The 26,594-nt window shown below is 44.3% G+C and overlaps 1 protein-coding gene across 5 annotated transcripts in view; it reads right to left on the reverse strand.

Annotated features, from left to right (window-relative positions):
* SEPTIN6 (septin 6) overlaps positions 1 to 25,219 on the reverse strand; it is a 42,618-nt gene extending 17,399 nt beyond the window's left edge. For 4 of the 5 annotated variants that reach the window (XM_054039597.1, XM_054039594.1, XM_054039596.1 and 1 more), the window contains exons 1-5: positions 25,118 to 25,219; positions 15,007 to 15,121; positions 6,285 to 6,480; positions 4,700 to 4,886; positions 4,248 to 4,409 (exon numbers count right to left, since the gene is read on the reverse strand). In XM_054039597.1, the coding sequence (XP_053895572.1) occupies positions 4,248 to 4,409; positions 4,700 to 4,886; positions 6,285 to 6,480; positions 15,007 to 15,121; positions 25,118 to 25,147 (690 nt within the window). In that variant the 5' untranslated portion in view covers positions 25,148 to 25,219. The remainder of the gene's footprint in view (positions 1 to 4,247; positions 4,410 to 4,699; positions 4,887 to 6,284; positions 6,481 to 15,006; positions 15,122 to 25,117) is intronic. The other variant, XM_054039595.1, reaches the window with a different exon arrangement.
* Positions 25,220 to 26,594: the final 1,375 nt, after the last annotated feature.

Here is a 26,594-nt window from a genome sequence, read left to right on the forward strand (position 1 = left end):
GGTCTGGCTGGGCACCACGCAGGACATGTTTACAGTCCAGGCGTTGCATTGCTGGATATTGATCACCCTTTCTGAAGCAGGTTCAATCTTCTGATGACGAATTGGGTTGGCTGTTTTTAGAATCGTTTCCTGATGATTTTGAGAACCTTACTTGGGAGCGCCAGCATACCCAGTTTCTGTCTGAATTCCTGTGCTTCTGTGGCATAGTATGTGTGAAGCTGCATTAGATCCGTAGCTTCCAATTCAATAGCTGATCGAAAACTTAAGTACTGAGACATCCAGCTTAGAGAGACTTGGATAACTGAAGGAGACCAGTTTGGCTAAACAATAGTTCTATAAATGTCTGCCAATTAAATGTTCTTCACCGGGGTAGCGCAGGCTACGGTGATTATTTTTGCTCTGACATGACTTTGACCTCTATTAATTCTCCAAGTCCTGTTTAAAACTTGCCATTCACGTAAGCAGTGGCACATGGTTCTTATGAGTTCCCCGGCATGCTGTACGGCACCAGACTGAGGACCAAGTGCCATCAGCCACCTGAGAAGTGTGGTTCTCAAGCTGCAAATGCTCGAGGTACATTACTGACTAGAGGAAGTGTTCTGGGGCCAGTTTGTGCAATTGTGCTGGAAACACACAGACTCTCGAGCCACCAGTCTGAGTTGTTCTTTCACAATGACTGGTTTATAAACTGCAATTACTGCACAGTGCTAGTAGTTTACGAGCCTGGAAAGTCTCAGAGCTGGCTCCCAGCTTTTCACAGAGCTTCTTGGAAAGAGTCAATTCAGAAAGATTTTAATATTCATCCAATGAGCCTTCTGATTTGTTTTACAAGGACATTCTCATGATATCCTGGATCTTTCAGATCTAATGTTTTCTCATCAGAGTAGTGCTTTACATTTAACTTCTTGGCTCTTTGCTTTCTGATAACAAACCCGGAGGCTTTATAAGTTTGCCTACTACCAAATCTGGATGCTCATAGCCTTAACTAAAATCCTTTGAACTTCTCTCTCATCTGAGTAACACAAAGCACTTTACAAACAATCAAGCCTCAGAACATCCCTAGGAAGTACACAAGTGTTATCCCCATTCTACACACCAGTAAACTAACATAGCTTTTCTAAAGTCATCAAAGTAATGTGTGCTGGAAGGAGGGATACAACCCAAGAGTTCTGGCTCAAAATCCTGTGCTCTGCCCACCAAGACAGAACACCATCTGTTTGAACTATTTTATCATCTGGCTGTTATTTTAATCTTAAGAGCAAAGTAGCTTCCTTCGCTATTCTAATTTTAGTTTATTTGGACTTTTACAAACTATCATAACAGAGTGGCCCATGCCAGGCTCCTGGCACTCTTGACACAATCCTTTAAAAATACACTAAACAAGCAAACAGCCCTGTCAATTCCTCCAGATCAAATCAAGTAACCCAGCAAGAGCATTGATATAAAGATTAATTGATTCTCCCAGTTCAGGAGGGTTTTGATTTGCACAAATATGAATGATCTGATAGTTAAAGAGAAACTTAATTTGGCCCTTGGTATGTAGGTCTGGGAAGAAATGAGAAAAGAAATAGAAAGCCTCCCCTTCTTTTAGAGAAGTCTTTCAAATAGGCTCATCTTCTTCTGTTCTAAGAGTAAAGAATCTCTCTGCTTTTGCCTTATGCACTATGATTATGGGTTTCAATCACTCTGCCAGGTTATCTGCAGCACCTGAAGTCTAAGCAGATTCGTTTTATGCAATTAATAAAATAGATTATTAGAATGCATCTTCCCCAGGTTTGATAAAATACCTGAATCAAATTTGGATTCTTTCCTGTATAGTCATTAGTCTTCATACACCTGGAAATTATGATTTCTATCAGTTTAATGTGAGGATTTAAATGGGATTCTCTCTCTGTTCAGCCATTGGCAATTTCCAGTGTATTTAAAATCGGTGATGGCGACTCCCATTCAAGAGAAACGTAAATGACCAAGGGACCGATGGATGGATATTTACCATGGACCTTCGCATTACCAAGAAAGTGGTGGCTATTCCTCTGTCAATCACGAGAGTCTCAGAGTCTACCTTTTCCCAACATTATTTCAAAGCTTACATCGCAAGAGGATCAGTGCATAGAGTGAGATCCAACAGCAAAACCATTCAAATGGCAAGATCAAACCACAAGAGAAAATACAGAAAGCAGCCACAGTAAGTAGCATACCCATCTAATAAAGATTCTTAGCACTTCACATCACATTTTTCCAGGTAGACATTATCCAGATGGGAAAGTGAGGCAGAGATTAAGTGACACACCCAACATAATGAAGCAGCCAGTGTCAGAGCCTGGGCCACAATCCAGGTTTCCCCAACGTCCTGTCCTGTGTTCCAACCCTTTGCAGTGCTGGCTCCCCTTTTACATGCTCTCCTTAGATAAAGCCAGAGAAAATATTGTCCAAATACCTTTAGAGAGAAAATGCCTTTTCCATCAAAAGTCTTCAGAAAATGACTGAGATGTGAGGAGACGAGAACATGAGGGTGTCAGTTTTCAAGAAGGCCAAGGTATTTACAGGGATAGTTTGCCCTGCGTTCAGACAGAGTGGCACGGATTCTCGTGTCTGAGCCACAATTCAACCGCAAGCACAAAAACTGCTAACACGAAGTTTTGTGGGTACTGGAGGTGCCCATGAGAGGCAGTGTAGGGCTGCCTTTTTAAAAGTTTGGCCCCTCTCTGCATTATGGTGTTTTACACTGGAAATCCAGAGCTGCACAGGAGAATCTCTCTGAGCCACAGGGAAAGAGCTGTTACTTGGACAAAGCTAATGTGCCGCACGCCCTTTTTGGGGAGGGGAACCGTTGTGACTGTTAGTCCCAGCAACAGTCCCTCTGTCTTCTTGTTATGGCCAAAAACTTGCCACCTTCATCAAAGCACCTCCACTGCAGGGCAGTTAGACCACCCAGCCAGATGAGCTTCTGGTTGTGAAAGCATCAAGGCATAGCACAGAGCGATCAGAGCCAGCAAGGGGAGTTATTGCTGTGCAAAGACGTGGCTAAATGAGGAGGAAGACCCAAAGGAATATACGACTCTGCAAGAAACAAGAATACAAAAGTACCAACCACTTGGGCAAAAGACCCAGGAGATGGGGTGGGGGTGGAGAACCGCAGAGGGATATGAATGCATCACTGTGTCTAACACAGACAACACTGATCTCAATAAAGCGTATCCCAGAACTCCACTCATGTAGCAGGGCCAGACTTACCCATCTGCCCTGACCTTCCATTTATTTGTCACCAGCTGCAGCACATGCACATGCACGTCAAGACAGCCGCGAAGGGGCTAAAAGGATGCATTATTTCCAACTGTGACCAGCAAGTCAGAGAGATGGTAAATAAAGCATGGCCTGGGATGAGTTTACGTAACTCGAGAGAGGAGTTGTTTTGAAAAGACAGAGGATGGACCCCTCTGGTCTTCCCCTAACATCCAGTGACACACACTTCACACGCCTCGCTCCATTCCTGCAGAGGCACCCGCCTTCAGGGAACCAACTGCCTGAAACCAACAAAGCCCCTGATCCCACATCTATGGGGAGCATCTACCAATCCAGCCATGTTAGCGGAGTGCAGGGATAGCTGACTAGAGTCAGAGGGGCAGGACGGAGGGGTAGATTTTAATACCCCCCCATGCCAGAATGTATAGGAGAGACTTTCAGCCCATCACACGCTGAATCTGGAGCAACCAGACTACTGAGCCTGGGCGGGAGGGGGAAGAGGAGGACAGACAGACACACACTAAATTGATCCCTGGTGAAATTACACTGAGACAATGGAATTCCCCCCCCCACAAATGAATTTGGCCCAAACTGTCACTTTAAGAACAAAACCAACCCCTTTCCCCACCTTCAAAACAGTGCATCTCTTAAAATAAGACGCAGTATCAGCACATTTTAAACTAACATAAGACATTAAAGGGAAGTATGAAATTGGCCTTAAAGGATATTTCGAGGGAAGAGAGGATTCTGCTTGTTTTGTTAATATTAGAAATTCAAGCTGTATCTACCTTGCAATTCCAGGGACAACTGGGAGAACGAGTGGATTAGAACAGCACAAGAGACTGGCCGTAGAGTTGGCTGTTCAACACACTTTGGATTGAACTGAACTATAAATATAAAATTGCAGCAACATCTTCTTATTGCTCTTCAGAGTGGAATAAAAGAGAAAATGGAGATCAAAATCAGTCCTGTGTTGAATGAATCACAGCTGCTCTGTTACTTACATTCATCGTCCCGTTGATCTCAGCCACCGATTCATCGTCTGTCGGGAACTGGTAGATCTGCACCCCGTTACTGACCAGCTCACTCGTGATTTTAATTTTGAATTTTGTCAACTCACTCTTGGAGATGGCATCAGATTTGGCAATGATAGGGATGATATTGACCTGAAAGGAACGCAGGGATAAAAGGGATTGGTCTTCACTCAGTCACAATCACGAAAGGAGCAATTTCCATGTCTGGCAACAAAACTTAGGTACACGTGAAGAATTCAAGTGTGTACTAGGCAGCCTTCTCAGTAACGCTGCAGGATATTACGTGGGACCCCACTAATCTGCACTAGCATGAGTGATGGAGAGGTGGCAAGGAGCCCCGTGACAGATTAGTGAGGTTTCACATCGTTTGGAAGAATAACCAGATGAAAAGGAATAGATGATTGTGGTGATCTGCCCCCTACCTTACTGTCGAGCTTCTTCATCGTTACCAAGTCCAGGGATTTCAGGGAATGGCCTGTGGGTGCAATGAAGTACAAGCAGGCGTGGATACGGGAGTCATGGAAGTTGTGCAAGACTCTCTTTATCTTCAGTTCCTCTTGCAAGTAGGCTTCAAACTGGGCATCAATGAACTCAACGATGGGCTTATAGCTTTATGGGGGGGAGAAAAGAACTGTACACCTTGCAATACAGAGCATTGTCCATTTATTACGCTCCATTATTAAAAAAGTTATCCACTGGTTACTAACCCACAGTGCAGCACCTAAACTCCTGTGAAACTTGCTCGTTTGTAAGCAGTTTGCATTGTGCTAGGACATTGGAACTCCCATACCAAATGGTCCTCTTAGTCCAGTCCCCTGTCTGACAGAGACCAGTACCAGATGCTTCAGAGGAAGGTGCAAGAAACCTCATGAAAGAATGGTTATGGAGTAACCTGCCTACAGGAAAGCTCCTTTCTTACCCATGGCACTTAGTGGTCTGTCAACTTATGCCTTGAAGCATGAGGGTTTATCTCCTTATCTCACATAACTATGGATATTATTCTTATTCATATAAATGTCTAATCCTTTTTGGAATCCCAATAAGGTCTTGGCCTCCTTACTGTCATGTGGCCTTGAGTTCCGTGGGTTTAACTGCACTTCTACTCTTTTAGGATGGCTTTCAACACCACCACTCATTCAGTCCTCCTACAGCAAGAAGTCCATTTCCCGCAACATGCTCTCCTTTAGTGTCCTTGTAAAGCGATCTGGAATACCGAGTGCCGGACACACTACATAAAGAGAGTGACTATCACTTAACGGCCAAGATGGGGAAAGGGTGTGCTTATTTTAAAAAAACCATGTCAAAGTAAAACCATCCAGAGAGCCTCTGTACAAAGCTACAATTTAGGAGGAGGGTATTTCTGTGATCAGCGCACTGCTCTAGTGCTCTTAAATCCTAAGAATGGATGTACACTTGTACCACTCTGTTTATGGGCATTGGGAAGCTAGCTGCCACAGACCAGTTCTCACAGAGCATTTAATTAGGGGCACTTCACATAACCTTGTTTGGAAAAAACACTGCCAGCAACCAACAAAGACAAGCAGACACTGGACTGTAATTGTGGTTTGCATCGCTGGAGCACAAGACAGCAAGTGAGGAAATGCCTCAGCTCTCTCTGCTCTTTAGACAGGTGGAGCTCAGGCATCCAATGGACGGGATGCAGCGGGGGGGGGGGGGGGGGGGGAAGGGTACTGAGGCGGGTAGACACAGCTTGCAGTAAATGAGCACTGTCTCTTGGTCAATGCTCCGTGCAGCATGGACATTCTGTAGGCTTCTGAGAAGGCCAACTGCCTGCCCTCCACCATCCCATTCCGAACAGCCACAAGCAACAGGGCATAGATGGGTTTTAAAATGTGATTCCTAAGATGTGAGAAGGCAACTCCATTTCAAAGCCACCTGGACCAGCCTGGGTGGAGCCAGGCTAGGGAGCAGATGAGGAACCTTTGTCTGGTTAAGTCAGAGAATAAAACACCCACTTACAAACAAAGCTCATCCCCTTTTCTTTACCTGTCTTCTTTGTTGATCTGGTCCCCAAAGCCTACGGTGCCCACAACGGTCAGTTTCAGACCAACATTGCTCTCCTGAAGGTCATAGGTACTGGATTTCAGCTGAACTCCGGGCTGTGAGTGAGATGCTGGCTCACCTTCAAATTTAGTATTGAAAAGGGTGTCCATCAGCGTGGACTTACCAAGGCCAGTTTCCCCTTAAAAAAAAAAAAAAGAGAGAGAGAACAAGTGGTAAAACATTTTACCAGAGTTGACAGTTCAGCCCATCAGTGTCAGAAAAGTTAGCAGAGTGAAATTTCAACAAATGGAAGCAGAACCCATGCTCCAAGTGAACTGTCCAGTGAGCAGAAAGTCACGTACAATGGGAGGCCTGTATTCGCTGGCCACTGGACTGCTGAGTGTCATTTAGATCATTAAAACCTGGACATGAGAGAGGTGAAAAGGGGAAGCAGCATTCAGACCCTGCACAAGTCCCGGCACGGTGCCTTGAACTGAGCTCTTCTGTAGCATAGAGGAGACTGTCACTGTCAAACACAGAGCTCATTAGAAACTTCATTTCCAAAACAGGAAGACTATTCTCCAGTCGGCAGCATCCTCTCCAGCATGCAGCTGCTCTGGTCACGTCAACTGTAGATTCTGCAGAGACCTCTACAGGGAAGTATGGAAACCCACCCCTTGTAGAATTAAAGTCCACATGTGATCTACATACTTAGACTCATGCATTTACCCACATCCAGTGGCAGGATCAGGGTGCTTGCCTGGCCAGGGACCTTGCCTGCTGTACCTGGGTCCTAACACACTGGTGGCAGTACAAGTTACAAAAATAATACTTTGAAACCTGCTTCCATGCTTCTTGGAACAATACTGAAAAGCAACTTGGATCCAGTCTACCAATACCTGAGCACACCACCTTACCTGGAGAGCACAGACAACTCCCAGGACATAGGTTGGCTGTAGTGCAGAGTTTAACCCAAACTTATCTACCACACATTCTAGCAAGAGAACTGTGCATTCAATTCCAAGGGTAGCCTACACTTCTACTATAGCCTCTTCTGATGGTAAAAGTGCTTCCATTATTACCCCACTCCCACTGGTTTTTAGATGCACACAGCTTTCTGGCCAAAGTGGTTTCCCTCCCCGCTCCATCCCCCCGAATTCCTTATAGTTTGCATCTATCCAACAGTAGAATGGAAGCTAAATTCAGGTGTTCCAGAATTAGAGGAGAGAGAAAAAAAAAATATGCATTACTTCCAACTCGGACTACATTTTTGCAATGCAGTTAGCTTTCAAAGTTAGTGAAATGACAGCGTTGATGCTAAAACCTGTGAACATTTCTTCCTGAGGACCGGTGACTTGGCTAGATTTTAGGGCAAGAAAGCTGAAAAGTTGTGCCTGCCAACTGGCATCTGCTGACATGTCAGCAGCTTACCTGACCCTACCCATTTTGTGGCACCGTGGCAAAGGCTCACTGCTGAGCCGGACAGACTGAGGTTCTGCTGCTGGGGCATTTCCGATGAGAGAGGGAGGCAGGCACGTGCATACACGCCCCACAACCAAAAACCAAACTCACTTCAGGAGAAGGAGATGCTTCCTAATTTCTGCATGTTCACTTTTAAAAAGCCATGACGTTTTTGGAAGTAAGTGTGCTGCAGCCCTGCTACCAGACTTGCATTTAATGTTACTTGTCTGTTTTTTCCTCCTTAAAGAACCTCTGTATGCCACCCCCTACTAAGGGCCTGCAATTACCTTCGCAGCCCTGAAGGCGACTCCTCCAGAACATAGTTGAAGCACTGTATATTAACAAGACAGCACAGGAAAATCCTTCACTGCTGTGACCACAATCTACCTGTTCCGAACAGAGTGGCCTTTGATCTCCAGGGTTATAGCTCTAACACCCGAATTCACTACAACTTTAAAATGGAAAGAGTGTGTGTATAAATATTACTGGAGAGAGAGAAAGAGCGGTAACAACAGCTTCCCTCATATACCTACTTATCTTTGCATGTACTGGTAGGTATCAGGATTGCTCATGAATTTGATTGTTGGTCACACTAACCTTAGACAAGAATTAGCGCAAAAATCAAAAGGAAAATGGGCTAACACACAACATCCCAGTTGTAGCCATCCACATTTTTATTAGTACTCTCTTTTGTGCTACATTAATGCACTGACACAGTTTGCGGTATTGCAGATCAAAGACCATTTGCCCTAAAGGAATAGGGTGCCGGGCAACCAAAGCTCTACAACTGAGCGTGCAGCTGCTCCCTGAGTTGCTTGGTTGACAATCACATCAGCCTGAGGGCAGAATAGGAGTGCCCAAAAGAAAGGGCCGGATCACATGGGGTGAAAACAGATAAGAGATTTTCACTCAGGCTGCAGTAGAATGTTCTCTCTGTGGGCACCTGCTTGCCCAGCCCCAATGTAGGAGCCAAACAGAGAGCAAATATGTAAAGCATGGCTGAGCGCAGCAACTATTTCCAGAATTTAGATCAGGATTTCAAGACATCCGCTGAGAGCGAAGACAGCAGAAAGCACAAATAGATGCCTGTTATGACCCCACGAGGACTTTCTCAAGGATTCCAGGAAGATGGTAGTTTAAAAAAAGAAAATCTAAACAGATTTTGCGAAGGCTGTGGTATTTCCAGCAATTCCTGCCAAGCTGTACTGCGTTTACTGGTGGGATAAGAATGGTGAAGTAGCAGCATGCATGTTCAGATGGATGCCAGTCTCCCTGAGAAATCTCGGAGTCAGGAAGCATGCATGGTACAACAAACAAGGGCTGAATTCTGCTCTCATTGAAATCAAAGGGAATTTTGCCACTGACTTCAATGGGAACATGCTCAACCGGGCGACTCAGGATCGGGAGAGTAGAGAAACTAGACGGAACCTGTACCTAGACAGAACACAGTGTATGAAAAATAAGGAAACACATTCATTGTTCCGGTTTGTGCACACTTTCCTACTATGCATTTCCCCGTTCGTGTACCAGCAATGGTCATGTCTAAAATTCGGTAAACCTTAAATAGCTGACCGTGCCCCTGGAAAACCATTTAGAAATAATTCTGATATTAAGTCATCCCTTTTTGCCGTCTCCCTTCCCTCACACTCTTTAGCAGTAAGGGCTTTTGCACAAAAACAAGAACTTTGCTTCTATAGAGCCTACACCCGCTAATTACCGCTCACCTAAAATCAATATAATCTGGTTGCAACACAACAGATACAGGACTGCAATGTCAGTGTGACTTCATGTGGGAGAAGAAGCAGGTGACCCCTTAAAAAGAACATGTTTTCAAGACAGTGTCTTCAGTAATAAAAAAGAAAAGAGAAATACAGGGCCTAATCCTGAACCCATCAAAGTCAATGGGAAAGCTCCCACGGACTTCAGTGGTGCAGCATAAAATCATATATCAGTTGCTTTAAGCAGGGACAATGTAAGTAAATTTAGATCCACACAAATTTAGGTTTTGTAAAAACAAAATCTTATAAATGTGAAAGTGACTAAATCGGTTTCCATAGGTTTTCTTTTCAAATCCCAATTAAGACAATTTTTTGTATTTTTGATTCAAGAGGGACATCCACCAAATAAAACTTAACCCAAATTTACGATAAAACTAACACCAATGGAAATGCTGCAACCAAAACCACGAGTGACAGTGTGTGTGTGTGTAAATAAAATGAAGATTTAAGTTTTTAAAATAATAAATACTTCCCTGCCATGTTGAAAAACCCAAACACTGCAGCACTAAGAATCTGAAAGCACAACTGACTATAAACAAGAGAGAAATGAATTTCTTGGTGTAAGATCGGAGAAATACAAAAGATGAGTCGAGGGATCAGCATTAATGTAAAAAATGACATGAGATTTTCAAATCATTTTCAGTTTTTAAGGAACTCTGCTATTTTTAAGAGACGCCTGACTGAAACTAGGGAACAAAGCTATTTTAAAATGAACAAGGGATAAAGTGAAGGATTATTACTGGATCTCAGGAGTTCCTGCCGAGCATGGAGGGAAATTTCAGCTGGCAAGATGACGTGAATGGTGCCAATTGCTTCTTATACAGAGAAAGAAGTCCAGATGGAACAGATGGTATGGTAAAAAGGACAAGAGGCAAAGTAGTATGGGCTTATTCCAGCTGACAGCATTAGAATCTTCTCCAGAAAACAGAAACGATGGATGAGGATGAAGGGAGGTTTATTACTGTGAGTGTTACAGTGTGAAAATACTAACAAGAGGATCCTTACTGGAGAAGCTGCTGCCTGATGTCAAGATTACACACACCCAGAGTTCAGTACTGGAAGATGTATCTAAGGATCATGCAATACTACAGCAGTCTTTGCCCCTCCACCCCCACCCCGAATGCATGTCTGGGAATTAGTTTAGGGAAAGGAAAGGGAGGTAGTGGTGACCTGCCATTGTTGTAACTTGCTGTATCAGGAAGCTCGGACAGCCTGCTTTTACTGAAAAGCAAAAGCAACATGACTTTGAATATACTATATAATATATATATAACAATAGTTCCCTTAGGGCTTGTCTGCGTGGGGAAGTTTCCCAGCATAGCTAACCTGGTACAATTATTTTGCTATAGCTGCTAGTATAAAGTTCCTAGATGGCCACTATTCCAAAATAAAAGTGATTTTATTCTAGAATATTTACTCCACTTCCAAAGTTCCATTATAACAAAATAATATCTGTGTGCTGGGAAATCTTCCCACACAGACAATCTCTATACCAGCCTGTGGTAGGGGGATCCCTTGTAATTTGTGTGCGGTTTTGGTTCTGCTTCATTAAGGAGCTTGAGGACAAAAGAGGAATCATTTCAAGAGAGTATCATTTCAAAGGAGGTACTTTGAAGCCATCAAGTGACAGGCAGCGGCCATTTCCAGGCAGGTGAAACAATGATGAAAAAAACAAAACAAAACAAAAAACCAACTATCAGTAGGTTTTCAGGCGACTTAAAGAGACAAAGATTGTACTACTATTGGCTCGAAAGTTAATTTTATATTCAATGACACAAATTCTCCTGTGCGTTATGACCACACAACTCCACTGAAATCAACAGAAACTGCATACGTGCACATGAAGGCAGAATTTGACCCCAAATCCAGAAAACTCCATACAATATACTTCCCTCTCCTCTTCTCAGGAGCACTCTTGTATTGTAAGCAACTTCCTTATGTTGAACCCATTCTGATCAAGACCACAGATCTAAAGATATTACAGTTTTGCAATGGCCCCTTCAAAGTCACAGCTCAGAAACATTACTGCTCTGTTATCATCAAGCACTGCAAGCACCTAGGGTGATTCCAGTCTCTTGACACCATAGATTGACATGTCAGCCAGACGCCTTTGAATCTACCCAGTTTTGCTGTCAAATCTGCTTCAGACAAGTAAAGTGTTCTCTTTGGGAACAGTGCAATTGAGAACTGTAATGATCACATCATCCCAAAAGCACTAGACAGAGCATGAACCAACTTCAGCCCCGGCATCCAACAGCACAACTGTTAATGGTACCTAGACTAGAACCTCTAACACCAGGGCTCAATTTAGGCTACAAACATGAACACAGTTTCACTTCTTAGTACAGAGCTGTCAAATAGCGAGACTACAACTACGCTGCATGCAAATAACGAGAAGCATAGGCTTGCGAAACTGGGAAACGCAGTTTGTGAAGAAATTAGAGACCATTCTTATCTGCTGGAGCTGGGTCTCCTTTCTCAGAGTGGCTATGTCACAAACGATGAGATCAAGTACCAACGTGGGGCTCTGTCAGTTTCTCATGGCTCCAAACGGAAGAGGAGCAGATATTTTCATTTTAAAGATTCCCTGAGGGGGAGGAACCACTTGTGTACAGTGGAATACCAGTCTAACATGACCATAATCTGCACTGGCCTATATTGAGAAAACTCACTGAAGCTCAGCCACCCAATTCTACTATCTCTCTGCATGTCACTAAATAATGTAGACAGCACAAAGGAAACAGTCTGAGGCACCAAAATATTAATCCAAGTAATGCCCTGAAGTGGAAGGCAACCAGCATTTATCGCTACAGCTATGGGAGCGAAACGGTTACCCTGAGGGATAATTATCAGGGATTCTGTTCATGAACCTCATGGCTTCTACTAGGTTGCTCAGTTATTTTTCACTCCCCATTTTTGGCTTTCGTCTCAAATCAAAGATCGATTTCGGCAGAAGACAGCTGAAAATTGCCCTTAATCTGAATTAATCGTTAAAAGTCACTTCCAAATCGTTCTTTAATTAAATGTAATCACATTAAGGGATTCAGTAAGAGCAGAATAACAGGCTTACAACCAATGTGGTATCTATTAAAAATATCTACATAGTCTCCTTTTTCCAACAAAGGTTACTTGTGATTGAAGTGTTTAAATGTTGCTCTTTCATATTTAACTGTCTTACTGTGCAATTTGTTATAAACCAGTTGAGTAACCGTTTCCTGTTAAAAGAATTCTCTCTGTAAATACTGTGTATTAAAAGAGGTTAGTAAAAAAGGGGGGGTGGGAATTAGTTTGTGCCTTTTTTTTAAATGTTTTAAGATGTATCAAAATAGCACAGAACTAAGCCTATTCTTTCCCTTCTTGTGTTTTTGCATTAAAATGTCATGTCTTTACGACTCTCCTGGAAGACTTTCTGGATGAGAAAAACTGACGATGCTGTTATGTTAATTAAACCTGACAAATGGAGAGGTGAAAGGTATTTTTTCAGAATGTTTAAGAGTTTGATTTTATTAACATGAATTTAACCCAAACACTTATAAGAAATACAAACATTTAACAACATGAACCATTCAAATAAGGCCGAAGAAAGTTTATAGTCTGCCCTTTGCCAAGTCATCTATATAATTTTTCCTAGGGTAAAGTTAATTAAAAAAAATTTAATTACAGAAAATGAAACTAAGATAGTAGAAGTGTCTGTTCTGTAATGATTATTTATACGATCGGTGTTATTAATACCTGTAACATTCACTGTGATAATATTAATCTTGATGAACCCTTGTTATTCATATTGATTAATGTTTGATTGTTATGTTAAAGTTTTGTCCTGCATGCAGGAAAGAAACAAGCAGTAGTATTCAACTGCTCTCCACGTATCAAGGAGAATACATAATCTAAAGAGAAACCTGCAGTCACACCTATATGTTAGAAGAAACACTGCTCCTTAACTGCAAAAGAAAGAAGAGTAAAACAACACAACAGCAAAGAAAATACTGTTGGAGTTCCATCTTTGGGAACAGTGTTTTATCTATGATGTAAACAGGGTATATCAAACACATGCCCTGGAATCACAACTGAGCCATACAATGACCTCCATTTGTTAATGAAGTTTATCTTCTCAGAGGAATTCCATTGTAAGAGAAAGTTTTCCTCTCAGCTCCATTTGGCAGAACTCAACTCTTGCCATTCTGCTCTTCCTGTCTGAATTTCTCTCTATGAACTCCACAGCGGATAAGTGCCACACACTGCATTGCATGCATGGATCTTTCATGGACAAGGAGGGTCTGTCTACACTACAATAAGACACCTGCAGCTGGCCAGTGTCAGCTGACATGAGCTCATAGCGCTTGGGCTGCAGGGCTATAAAACTGCAGTGTAGACACGCAGGCTTGGGCTAGAGCCGCCCAAGCATCTATACTGCAATTTTATAGCCTGACGAGCCCGAATCAGCGGACACAGGCCCACAAGTGTTCTATTGCAGTGTAGACAAACCTGGAGAGAACTTCACACAGAGTGAGCACCAACTGTCAGAGTCAAGACAGGTCATTAGGATTTGAGGGGGAAATTTTGCTCTTATTAAGTACTAGAATCATCTCTTCCTTTGCCTCTGCCCTTGTCTATCAACAGTACCTTGAAACCAGAGATCTGCATGTGCAGTCTACCTGGAACAGCAGCAGTAAAGCAGCAAACACACTTATTTCTGGGCTTAGGTCAGTCAGCAGAAGTATGGCAGTTTTGTTCCATTAGTTATTAAAGAATGTTTATCCACACTGACACCAGTACCTAATTTCATATAGTTTTCAACCTGTGCTAAGAAAGGGCCATTTGGTGCTGTAATCCCACGAAAGACTATATAGACTCCATCAGATACTATGGTGATAAGATATAAAATCATACACTAACAGCACACCATGACTGAGGTGCCCTGACAGATCTGTGTGAGGGCAGCTTAGACAATGCTGAGACACACAAAGCCTGGTCCAAACACTAACTTAACTCCCGTGCAAACACACGCGCACGCACACACACGTACAGAAGAAAAGTGGATAAGGAAAAAGAAAACAAAAACAAAAAAAAACATTGTTTGCTTTTTAAGACCAGTACAATTATTGTTTAATAACTGACAATCCAAAGAAGGCCTCGTATCAAATTATTTGACTTGAACATCTTATTTTCTACTAAAAGCATTGCATTAAAATATGGGGAAAAAATCCTCCCCCACACACACAAAAAAGCCAGGGATCTTAGACATTATTTCTACAGTTCTTTTGCTCAATAGAATTGCACATTACATTTCCCCTAATTTCAGCAGCAGACTTCTCAGAGTGCCTGTAAATCTCATTTAGTTACTGAAAATGGATCAGATGACAAAAAAAATTGCATTCTGAATAAATCAAAGCTACCTTGTTAACCCAATTACCTACACATGACTTCTGGCTGCAGAGCAGCCTTGTTCATCAATACAATCTCCCAAAATGGAAATAAATACTCACCCACACACAGGATGTTGAAACAGAAGCCATGGTTAACTGACTTATTAACCAGCTGGTCAGGCAAACTGTCAAATCCCACATGTCCAGAAAGAGGGACAGTACGGCAACCTTCACCCTGGAATGATTTAAAACACATTTTTAGAAGTTACTTCTAAGTACAACACTCTAATTGATATACACTTTTTAAGACCTCCCAAGAGAAATGTGTCACTTCTTCCTTCTGCTGAACAGTCCAAAAACAGATCTGTACATACTGTAAATCTTTTCTTCTTGTCAAATACTTCCCTCACTGCTTAATAAACGGCTCCAGATAATGCAAACAAAATACCCGATTCCTCTTGTGTTGCAAAGTTGCTTTGCCACAGAAATATATTAGAGAACTATGTTTAAACAGCTGCAATTATGTGTGTATACAGTTTATTTATAATTATTATAGCTTTGATGCATGGGACCCTCAAGCCTTTCCCTATAATGGAAGCAACACAAATGACCCTCCCCTGGAAAACAGAAGTTAATCATCAGTAATTATAGCTATTTTGTAATAAAATGTCAATATAACTTGAGGGTTAGAAAGAATTAGTAACAAAGTTATAAGCCTTCCCAATACTCAGACAACTGAAACACAACATAGCTGTAAAGTGTAAGTATTAAGAACATAAAAATGGCTGTACTGGGTCAGACTAAAGGTCCATCCAGCCCGGTATCCTGTCTGCCGACAGTGGCCAATGCCAGGTGCCCCAGAGGGAGTGAACATAACAGGCAACGATCAAGTGATCTCTCTCCTGCCATCCATCTCCACGCTCTGACAAACAGAGGCTAGGGACACCATTCCTTACCCATCCTGACTAATAGCCATTAATGGACTTAACCTCCATAAATTTACCTAGTTCTCGTTTAAACCCTGTTATAGTCCTAGCCTTCACAACCTCCTTAGGCAAGGAGTTCCACAGGTTGACTGTGCGCTGTGTGAAGAACTTCCTTTTATTTGTTTTAAACCTGCTGCCCATTAATTTCATTTGGTGGTCCCTAGTTCTTATATTATGGGAACAAGTAAATAACTTTTCCTTATTCACTTTCTCCACACCATTCGTGATTTTATATACCTCTATCATATCCCCCCTTAGTCTCCTCTTTTCCCAGATGAAAAGTCCTAGCCTCTTTAATCTCTCCTCACATGGGACCCGTTCCAAACCCCTAATCATTTTAATTGCCCTTCTCTGAACCTTTTCTAATGCCAGTATATCTTTTTTGAGATGAGGAGACCACATCTGTATGCAGTATTCAAGATGTGGGCGTACCATGGATTTATATAAGGGCAATAAGATATTCTCCGTCTTATTCTCTATCCCTTTTTTAATAATTCCTAACATCCTGTTTGCTTTTTTGACTGCCGCTGCACACTGCATGGACGTCTTCAGACCTATCCACAATGACTCCAAGATCTCTTTCCTCATTAGTTGTAGCTAAATTAGCCCCCATCACATTGTATGTGTAGTTGGGGTTATTTTTTCCCATGTGCATTACTTTACATTTATCCACATTAAATTTCATTTGCCATTTTGTTGCCCAATCACATAGTTTTGCGAGATCTTTTTGAAGTTCTTCACCATCTACTTTGGTCTTAACTATCTTGAGCAGTTTAGTATCGTCTGCAAACTTGGCCACCTCACTGTTTACCCCTTTCTCCAGATCATTTATGAATAAGTTGAATAGGATTGGTCCTAGGACTGACCCTTGGGGAACACCACTAGTTACCCCACTCCATTCTGAAAATTTACCATTTATTCCTACCCTTTGTTCCCTGTCTTTTAACCAGTTCTCAATCCATGAAAGGATCTTCCCTCTTATCCCATGACAACTTAATTTACGTAAGAGCCTTTGGTGAGGGACATTGTCAAAGGCTTTCTGGAAATCTAAGTACACTATGTCCACTGGATCCCCTTTATCCACGTTTGTTGACCCCTTAAAAGAACTCTAATAGATTAGTAAGACATGATTTCCCTTTACAGAAACCATGTTGACTTTTACCCAACAATTTATGGGTTCTTCTATGTGTCTGACAATTTATTCTTTACTATTGTTTCAACTAATTTGCCCGGTGCTGACGTTAGTCTGTAATTGCCGGGATCACCTCTAGAGCTCTTTTTAAATATTGGCGTTACATTAGCTATCTTCCAGTCATTGGGTACAGAGGCTGATTTAAAGGACAGGTTACAAACCATAGTTAATAGTCCCGCAATTTCACATTTGAGTTCTTTCAGAACTCTTGAGTGAATACCATCTGGTTCCCGTGACTTGTTATTGTAACAACTGTTGCTACCAACACAACCTAAATGGAGAGCTGTTGAATATGGCAACATTTTCTGTATCGTTGCAAATGCAAACATCTTAGTTAACCAATTAAAGTTCAGTAAAATCCTAATAATGACAATTAGCAATAGACACAATTGCCATTATTGCAGGGACCAACAGGGAATAAACCCACACTGCAGACAGATGGACTAGATGGCCTAACAGATCTTTTCCATGTCTACATACACCGCTACCTCGATATAACGCCACTCAATATAACACGAATTTGGATATAATGTGGTAAAGCAGTGCTCCGGGGGGGCGGGGCTGCACACTCCGGTGGATCAAAGCAAGTTCAATATAACGCGGTTTCACCTATAACGCGGTAAGATTTTTTGGCTCCCGAGGACAGTGTTATATCGAGGTAGAGGTGTATTATACTTCTGGGATTGCTGCTGTCCAAGTTACAGACAATACTATACATAATTAGTGTTTGTTGGCAGACCATGTACTTTCCAGCACATTTATCCACAAGAGGCAACAGACTGTCCAGAAAAACTCTCTGAGTTGAACACATTTCTAAATGCTAGTCTTCCCAGATGGAAGAGATTTGGGGACATGCATGAGTGCTGCATCTCAATCGTGGGGATCTGTAGAGAAGGACAATCCCAACCCCTAGAGTCGCACAGTCTTGCGTCAACAATGGCTCCTCAGCAACACACTGCCACCCCCAACATCTGGCAGCCTAGGTTCCAGTAGCTAAATCCCCATAGGGCTGCACTGGGTCCAACCCAGAAGAGACTTTCAAACAGCAGCAACTCCCAGCTGGAAACAATGCAGGGAGAGTGGCTGCCCCAAGGCTCCATCCATTCCTGGGCCACAAACAGCACTACTACAAAACTAATTAACAGCAGCTATGCAGGCACCACCTCAGGAGTTCAGCAGAGGGGGTAGGAGTGAAAGGATGCAGGTCCTTATTCTGACTCCTACACCTGCCCGTGAAAGAGAGATATGGGCCTGGAAACAAAAAGGATTATCCATCCCCCGCCCCATCCCAGATACACAGAGCAGCAAACAGGTGGCTCACTTCTCACTGTCAGCCTTTTTGAAATGTCCACCTGGCTGCTGCAAAGGTCAACTTATGATAAGTCATTCTGGACACAAGCTAGAAATCTGCATAAAAATACCTCAACTATTTGCAAAAGTTCATATTCCAAGTCTGACTCATCCAAAAATTGTATTTCAGTGTTAATTTCATATATTTGCATGCAAATGTGATAGCAAGAACAGTTTCCCCCCACAATGACATTTCTCTCATTCAAGGCATCTCCCTAAATAAGGCATTTCACTCTCCAGTGCAGAAAATTCACATTCGGCTTTTTAAACGCATCATTAGTTTGTCAGAAGTATTACAGTAATCAGGTGGCCAAAACCAGTGTGAGAGAATGCATCAATGTCACTTTTTTTTAGTCTCAGATTTAGATCTTTACATATCTAAAATCCTTTTTTAAAAGGCCATAAAATGTGTTTTTCTTTCATTGAACTAAACTATATTTTAGAACAGGGAAAATGCTATCAAGAAATGCATTTGGAATAAACTAAGACATAGATGCTATTTTTTTTTAATCTGAGGCTCCACAATACATTCCAGCCATTAGCCATATTTACAGCCTTGTTATGGGTAAATATGTTCCCCCAGCCATATTTTGTGTGCGAGTCTGCTTCCTCCTGCCAACATGTTCACCAAATATGGCGCTTGATGAATTCCAAAGCACCTTGCCTCCAAATCACATGTTTATAAGAGGAATCCATTCTAGTCACCTTTATCTCAAAGGCTTTCTGAGTATGCAGCTCTGCATTCTAGTAATTCAAAAAGGAGTAACAATTAGAGAATATTGTACACAGGAGGAAGAAGAGGTGAATCAGATTGTAATACACACAGCCTTTGCAAGCATAAGTTAACACACACACATGCACACAAATAAAAACCAACAGAATAATCTCAGGCACTGTTTTGTCTCCACTAAGTGTGCGTCACTACCTCAGTAACCTAGTGGAAACACTCCACTGATGAGCACTAACAAAAGCAACAGAGAAGGAATCACAAACAGGATTCTAACTAGAGACAGGAAGAAATATCAAGTGCATTTTCAATACCAAATCTTAAATCTGCAGCGCTGGAATATTACCTAAAACACTGAAACTCTAAGAATCCAACCCAATTTGCTACCGGGAATGTGGGTGGAAGCATAGGCTCTCATTCAGAACATATTTTTTCTCTTCATCCCTAAATATAAATGTGATACAGATGGAACAAGAGGCAAGGCACATTTCACCAAGTAGAACTCTATCTACAATTCACTTCCTGTTCACTCTTCTCTAGTCACCTGTGGTTTTAAAATGCTGTTAAACCACACTGCACATCCGTTACAGACAAAGCAGCAAATACTGTGTAAATAACTGATTTTTGAATCATAGTACATTAACCTCCCCCATTAAAACACAAAGACTATGTAAAAATAACTTGGAATATCAAGCTGCTATACACAAGGAAGGAGAGTTGTAACAATAAACAGCCCTGAAATATGGAAATTAGAACAGTCATAAAATGAAACCCATCGCTATGAAATATAGTGGAGCTCACCTAAGAAAGCTCCACTAATTTTCCTTGGCACTTTAGTCCAGTAGTTGAGAGATAAGAAGCAGTGAAATGTATTGGAAAGTAATGGTTTAGACTCAGGCTGCTTGGGGCATACCAGAAAATCATCAGAAATGAGAAAATCTGTGGGGAGAGGAGACTCATGGACAAAAAAATGTTCTGCCTGCCCACAGCCTATTTATGCAAATACACGGTTTCAGGACCAGAGCCTCAATGTACAAAATGAAGGCTCAGTCCTCAGGATATTGCGACATGTAATGTCTAGGTCATAAACAAGGTATGAGTGAGGGTGACAAATCATACTGAGTGCTTCAATGCAGACCTGAATTAATTTTGCTCAAAACTGAAGGAAAATATTTCAGTCGGTGCAGTATTTTGTACTGAATTTGCTTGGATGCGCTCGAGAGCTTCTGCCATGGACTGCCCTCAATAAGAATTTTAAGGTAGTCTGGGATGTAAAATCTGGGTCACACATTTTCTAATTTGCTTAACAAAGAAGTTGTCCAGAAACTTGTACAAAAAAGAGCTTATTTGGGTAAGGCCACTATCTGTTTCTTCTAAGAAGTTTGTCCTTTGATAACCATGTCTAACTTTTTAACAGATAAAAAGATTTTCACTTCATCTTTAAGCAAGAAGAATTTTGGAGCAACTTCACTTTCTGGGAGCAAGACTCTGTATTTGATACCCACTTAATTTAGACCCCGGTTGGCTCTGATCAGAAGACAGCCTAAAATAGCACTTTCACTGACTACTTTTGACTTGTACAAGTATGTGGTTCTTTTATGCAATGACAGAAATCCCTGATGGGCAGTGTAAATAGCTATACTTCAGATGCCTGCATTACATTTGTGAAGGAAAAGGGCTTCATGTTTCTTTTTCTTTCCCAGTTATTACTGAATAAATCAGTAGGCTAATTTAAAAAAAAGTGGTTTTGAATTCACCAAGAAGAAACGATGGCAGTCTCCTCTAACTCGATTGCACTGATCATCCATTCAACATCCAAGAACAGTCAAGTGCTTCTGCAATTCCAGACTCTGACAGCGCCATTACTAACACTTCTTGATGCCCTTGCCAAAGGTTGCCGAGATGTCAGACTATTTGGATATTTTCCCAGGAAAAATTCCCTCCATCAAAAAAATAGGATATGAAAAAACGGTCAGCACCCCTCCGCCCATTACTTTCAATTTTATACTATATAAATTACATATGACAGCTTCCTATGCAAATCTAGACCCTGATCCTGCAAGCTGTCCGCCTCTCTGCAACATGAACCCCTTCATCCAAGCAGAGACCCAATGACTTGGGGGGAGGGAGTGGTTTGAGCATTGGCCTGCTAAACCCAGGGTTGTGAGTTCAGTCCTTGAGGGGGCCACTTAGGGATCTGGGGCAAAATCAATACTTGGTCCTGCTAGTGAAGGCAGGGGGCTGGACTCGATGACCTTTCAAGGTCCCTTCCAGTTCTAGGAGATGGGATGGGACTTCATCATGGGCAGAAGCCTAATGCCTACATGGGACCTATTTGATCAGCTTGCAGGATCAGGATTTTATTGCTCACGAAAGGTGTCAGATTCACAACAACTGAGACTTGGACCTATTCATCTACAGAGAAAGTAGCCGAAGCTCCATCTACACTGCCCTGCTAAGGTGCCTCAACCATGAGCAGAAAGAACTGCCTTCTAGAGATAAGGGGGGAGTTCATTCTTTGCATCACCGCAGAGGCTGACAATAACAGCAATCATTTTTGTGCTGTGGATACATGTTCCCTGGAAACTGGATCGATACCACACTTATTTCCTAGAGACTACTCAACAGCCATTAAATGGTAATAATTTTCCATTACTACTGACCTGGGCTGGTATCAAAGTGACAACATAGGGACGAAAGATTATGTATCCCCACAACAAATCCCTGGTGCCATCCAACCCCCACCCTTCTTATACAATGTAAACTGCTCTCAAAAGATAACCGTGCTCTTCTCCACCATGCTACGACTGACTGCACAACAAACCACTGCCTCAAGTCTGGGCCCACGACAGCATGAGTCATCTATCAGGATAAAGAAATTTTCAGTTCGTGACATTCATTTTTTGTCTGTCTAATAAAAATGTTTTTTTTTTAAATCACACAATGTGAATAGCTAGCTGTCTACATTGCCTTGCAACAGTAGCCATGCCATATCACATGAGTGTTTAACAGTCCTGTGCAACAGCCCTTTACGAGAATGCAATGCTGAATTTTATTTTAGAAGGCAAAGAAATACAAGAAGTGTGCCAATTTTCATACCATGACAATATGCCAAGGGGGATGTCCAGAAGGAAATAATGTCACCAACTGGCAAGGCAAAGGCTGCAAACACCAGTTTAACCAAGATGTGGTCATCGAAAATTTACAGCTTAGAAACCAAACTAAATATTCAACTCAAATGGTATTCCCGTCTTAACATATGGATATGAAAGCTGGAAATCCGCCAAAAGTACAGACAAATGTCTAAATGCCTTCAAAAGTAAATGCCATAGAAAAATACTAGGTATTAAATTAAATCAATTTATAACAAATGCAGAGATTCATCCATGTTCCACAACCCCTTATAGCTAGAGTTATCCAGAAAAGGAGATGGAAATATTTGGGACATGTGCGAAGAATGAAGCCAGAGCAGGTGTGCCATGAGCAGCTGGAGGAAAATGCAAAAGGAGCTAAATCAAATACTACTCAGAAAGAGAAAACGTATGGCGCTTAATAGCACAGGGACATGCAAAGAGCGGCCCAAGATAGATGGGCGTGGAAGAGCCTTGTTTGCGTTCTAAGTGATGTCTGCAATGCAGGAAAGATTCAAAAGTCTATTAGCAAAGTGAGCTGTTAATAAGCAAAGAACAAAAATGGTCAAGTATGGCTCTTTATGGATGGGAAACAATGCCAAGTAAACAAGGATTCACAGCAATGGAAGCTGCACAAGACTTTCCCATTAATATTAGAAATCAACAGAAAATTCGCTAACATCCCTAATCCTCCAAATATAAAAGTTAATTCTTACTGCATTTATGATGGATTTGGCACCAGTCACTTTCCTGTGAAGCCTTTTGATCCAAGATTAGATAAATGCAACATCTTGTCATAACAGGATGAGTTAGGGACAGTGCGACTATATGAACTCCAAGTTTTAGTCATAAAGCCACATTATTTTTAAAATAACTACAGGATCAACCAAGGATATTCCTTGTTGGTAATACCACATTAGCCTTCTATTCCAGAGCCCAGCTATGGCAAGATGACCTCATAGGCCCTTCAGGTCTAACCTCTAAGAGATATCTACACAGTGTTTTGCAACCTGTGGGAACAAGCCACCCCGCCTGGGTTGACAGACTTGGGCAAGTGGGGCTTGTGCTAGAACAGCTGTATAGATATAGCATTTTAAAGATACAGCTTGGGCTCTAACAGCCATCTCCCTCCCTAGGCTCCAGAGCCCAAACCACATCATCACAGCTATTTCTAGAGCATTAGCATGAGTCTTGTTACCCCAAGTTGGTCCACCCGGGCTGCAGGGCTTGCTCCTGAGGGCTCAAAAATGCTGTGTAGACATACCCTGAAGCAGGGGTCGGCAACGTTCGGCACGCGGCTCGCCAGGGTAAGCACCCTGGCGGGCCAGGCCAGTTTTATTTACCTGCTGACGCGGCAGGTTTGGCCGATCGCGGCCCCCACTGGCCGCGGTTCACCGTCCCAGGCCAATGGGGGCGGCGAGAAGCCGCGGCCAGCACATCACTCGCCCGCGCCGCTTCTCGACGCCCCCATTGGCCCAGGACGGCGAACCACGGCCAGTGGGGGCCACGATCGGCCGAACCTGCCGCGTCAGCAGGTAAATAAAACTGGTCCAGCCCGCCAGGGTGCTTAACCTGGCAAGCTGCATGCCAAACGTTGCCGACCCCTGCCCTGAAGATGAATTAGTTGCACACCACTAGAACCATGCATACAACTCCCTCTCATCCTCAGCAGAGGGTGGATTAACTAGGAACCCTTCCCCCTCACCTAGCTAGAGCAGGGGTTCTCAAACTGGGGGTCGGAACCCCTCAGGGGGTCACCAGGGTATTACATGGGGGGGGTCGCGAGCTGTCAGCCTCCACCCCAAACCCTGCTTTGCCGCCAGCATTTATAATGGTGTTAAGGATATTAAAAAGTGTTTTTAATTTATAGGGGGGATCACACTCTGAGGCTTGCTGTGTGAAAGGGGTCACCAGTACAAAAGTTTGAGAGCCACTGAGCTAGAGCATGCACTTAGAGCACCCCAGCACTGTATGCAACATCACAGCACCCTTGTAAAGCAGGGAGGTGCTATTATCATTTTTGCAGAGGGGGAAGTGAAGCACAGTGACTTGTCACAGGGAAGCCTGTGGCCATGCCTAGAATTGAACCCAGCCTCCCAAGCACCAAGGTAGCATCCTAACCATGGACCCATCCTTCCTGTCTGGTTCATTAGTCCCTTGGGCTTTCACGGTGGCACGGAGCGCTACATGTGACATTGAGCAGATGAGCTGCAAACGCAGCAGAGCCCTGAAGCCACAGAAACTCTCCCCTTTAAACACGGGCCACACTTGGCCCCTCTCCGCGATGGGGAGCTGGGATCGCGAAGTAGGGAGCGGGGGTGAAAGCTAGGATCCGGGGGTGGGGAGGAGGAAAGAGAAGAGGGTGAAAGCCGGGATCCCCTGGGGGGTGTGAGTGTGAAAGCCGAGATCCCCGGGAGAGGAGGGGGAAGAGCTATAGAGCTACCCGGTGGGTGGCAGAGCTCGCCTCCAAACTTTGCCTCTGGAGCAATGGGGACGTGCGAGCCCGCGGAGCCAGGGAGCCGCACAATCTCCAGTCCCGCCCATCTCCCCTAGGGGGCTCAGCGGGGACCTGGGGAGCAGCTCGTCCCCCCGCCCCAGCCCGCGGGCACGGGAGCGGCACGAGTCCCGCTCGCAGCCCGGGTTCCGGGGATGGAGGGAGCCGCTCGGGGCAGCCATTCATTCGGCATCGGCAACGCCCCAGCATCGCTCCCCGGGCGGGCAGCTCCCCGCAGCCCCGGCGCGCCGCCAGCCGAGCCCCCGCCCGCCTCCCCGGGGCCCGGCCCAGCCCCGGCCCCGCGCCGCTGGGGGCCCCCGCCCGGGCAGCCCAGCCCGGCCCCGCGCTCACCACCTGCCGCGCGATCTCGGTCGCCGCCATGGCCCCGCCGCCGCCAGAAGCCGAACAGGAAATGCCCCCTCGCGCAGCCGGGAGCCCGAGCTACCCCGGGACCCGCCCACTGCACCCGGGGGGGGGAGCCGCGGCGCCGCAGCCCCACCCGCCACGCCCCGCAGCTCGCCCCCGGCACTGCGCCCCTCCGCACCGACCCCCACCTCCGCGCGGCCACGGGCCGGACCCGAGCGCGCTCCCTCCCCGCTGCGCGCCCCGAAAAGGCAGCTGCTGAACTTCTTCCCCCCCCCCCCCCCCGGCTCGGAATGGTCCGGCTCGAGCCCTGTGCGAGTTCTCGGCTACAATGTATCTGGGCGGCGGAGCGCCCCGCGCGAGCCGTGGGAGGGGGGAGATGCGCCCCACTGCTCCCCCTCCCCTCCCGCATACGCACAGCCAGCTTCAGCTCTGCACCACTGCCGGCCGGCGCCGGGGGGAGATGCCCCAGGCCAGGTACCCCCCGCCCTGCTCTCCCTGCGGGGGATGCGTTCCTCCTCCACCTGCCCGCAGGCGATGCACACTGCCGCCTGCACCCCTGGGCCATGCAGACTCCATCTCAGCCCTGCCCTGCTGCTGGGAGTAGCTACATCCCTCCCCCCGCTGATCCTGCAGCACTGCCCCGATTCCCTCCTCAATCCTACTACATTTCAAGCCTTGTTCCCTGCCTTAGCTTCATCTCAATTACTCCTGGGTGTATCACTAAATAGCTCCTGCCCCAGCTCGGTGTTTACTCCATTTAAAAATTCTGCTGGCATGTGCTGCATTAGGTGGTGGGCATCTCCTTTAACCTTTCCTCAGTATTCAGTCTCTCCACCACCACCCCTTATCTTTGGTTGCTCTTCTCTGAACTTGCTTCAGTCCCAATTTAGCATCATCTGTGATGAATTCAATGACAGACAATTTACTCCACTCTTCCAGGTTATTAATTAAGATGTTAAATAAGCCCACCAGCTTACAATGAGTTTCATGTTGGTGGAGCCCCCAGTGGTGCTCTGCCCATGCAGAGGGATGCACCCACTGGTTATTTTGTGTCAGGGCTGGGGCCCCACTCCTCCCGGCTTGGCAATTCATAGCTCCAGCACCTCTGGGCTTGGCAGTTCGTAAGTCCCAACACCTCTAGGCTTGGCAGTTCATAGCCCCTCATCAGTTATGAAATTAAAACATGTTCTCGAGCCCCAACACCTCTTAGGTTACAAATAGGGTGACCAGATGTCCTGATTTTATAGGGACAGTCCCGATTTTGGGGTCTTTTTCTTATATAGGCTCCTATTACCCCCCACCCCCTGTCCCGATTTTTCACACTTGCTGTCTGGTCACCCTAGTAACAAATTAGACACTGAATGCACCAACATGGAGCTGCTCCTAGGATCCAGCCTGATAACTGGTGCTAACATCAATCTCAATGACACTCCATGACATTTCTGTTTATCGTTACCTTTGG

This window comes from Malaclemys terrapin, chromosome 9 (genome assembly GCF_027887155.1).
Source record: "Malaclemys terrapin pileata isolate rMalTer1 chromosome 9, rMalTer1.hap1, whole genome shotgun sequence".
NCBI classification, from domain to species: domain Eukaryota; kingdom Metazoa; phylum Chordata; order Testudines; family Emydidae; genus Malaclemys; species Malaclemys terrapin.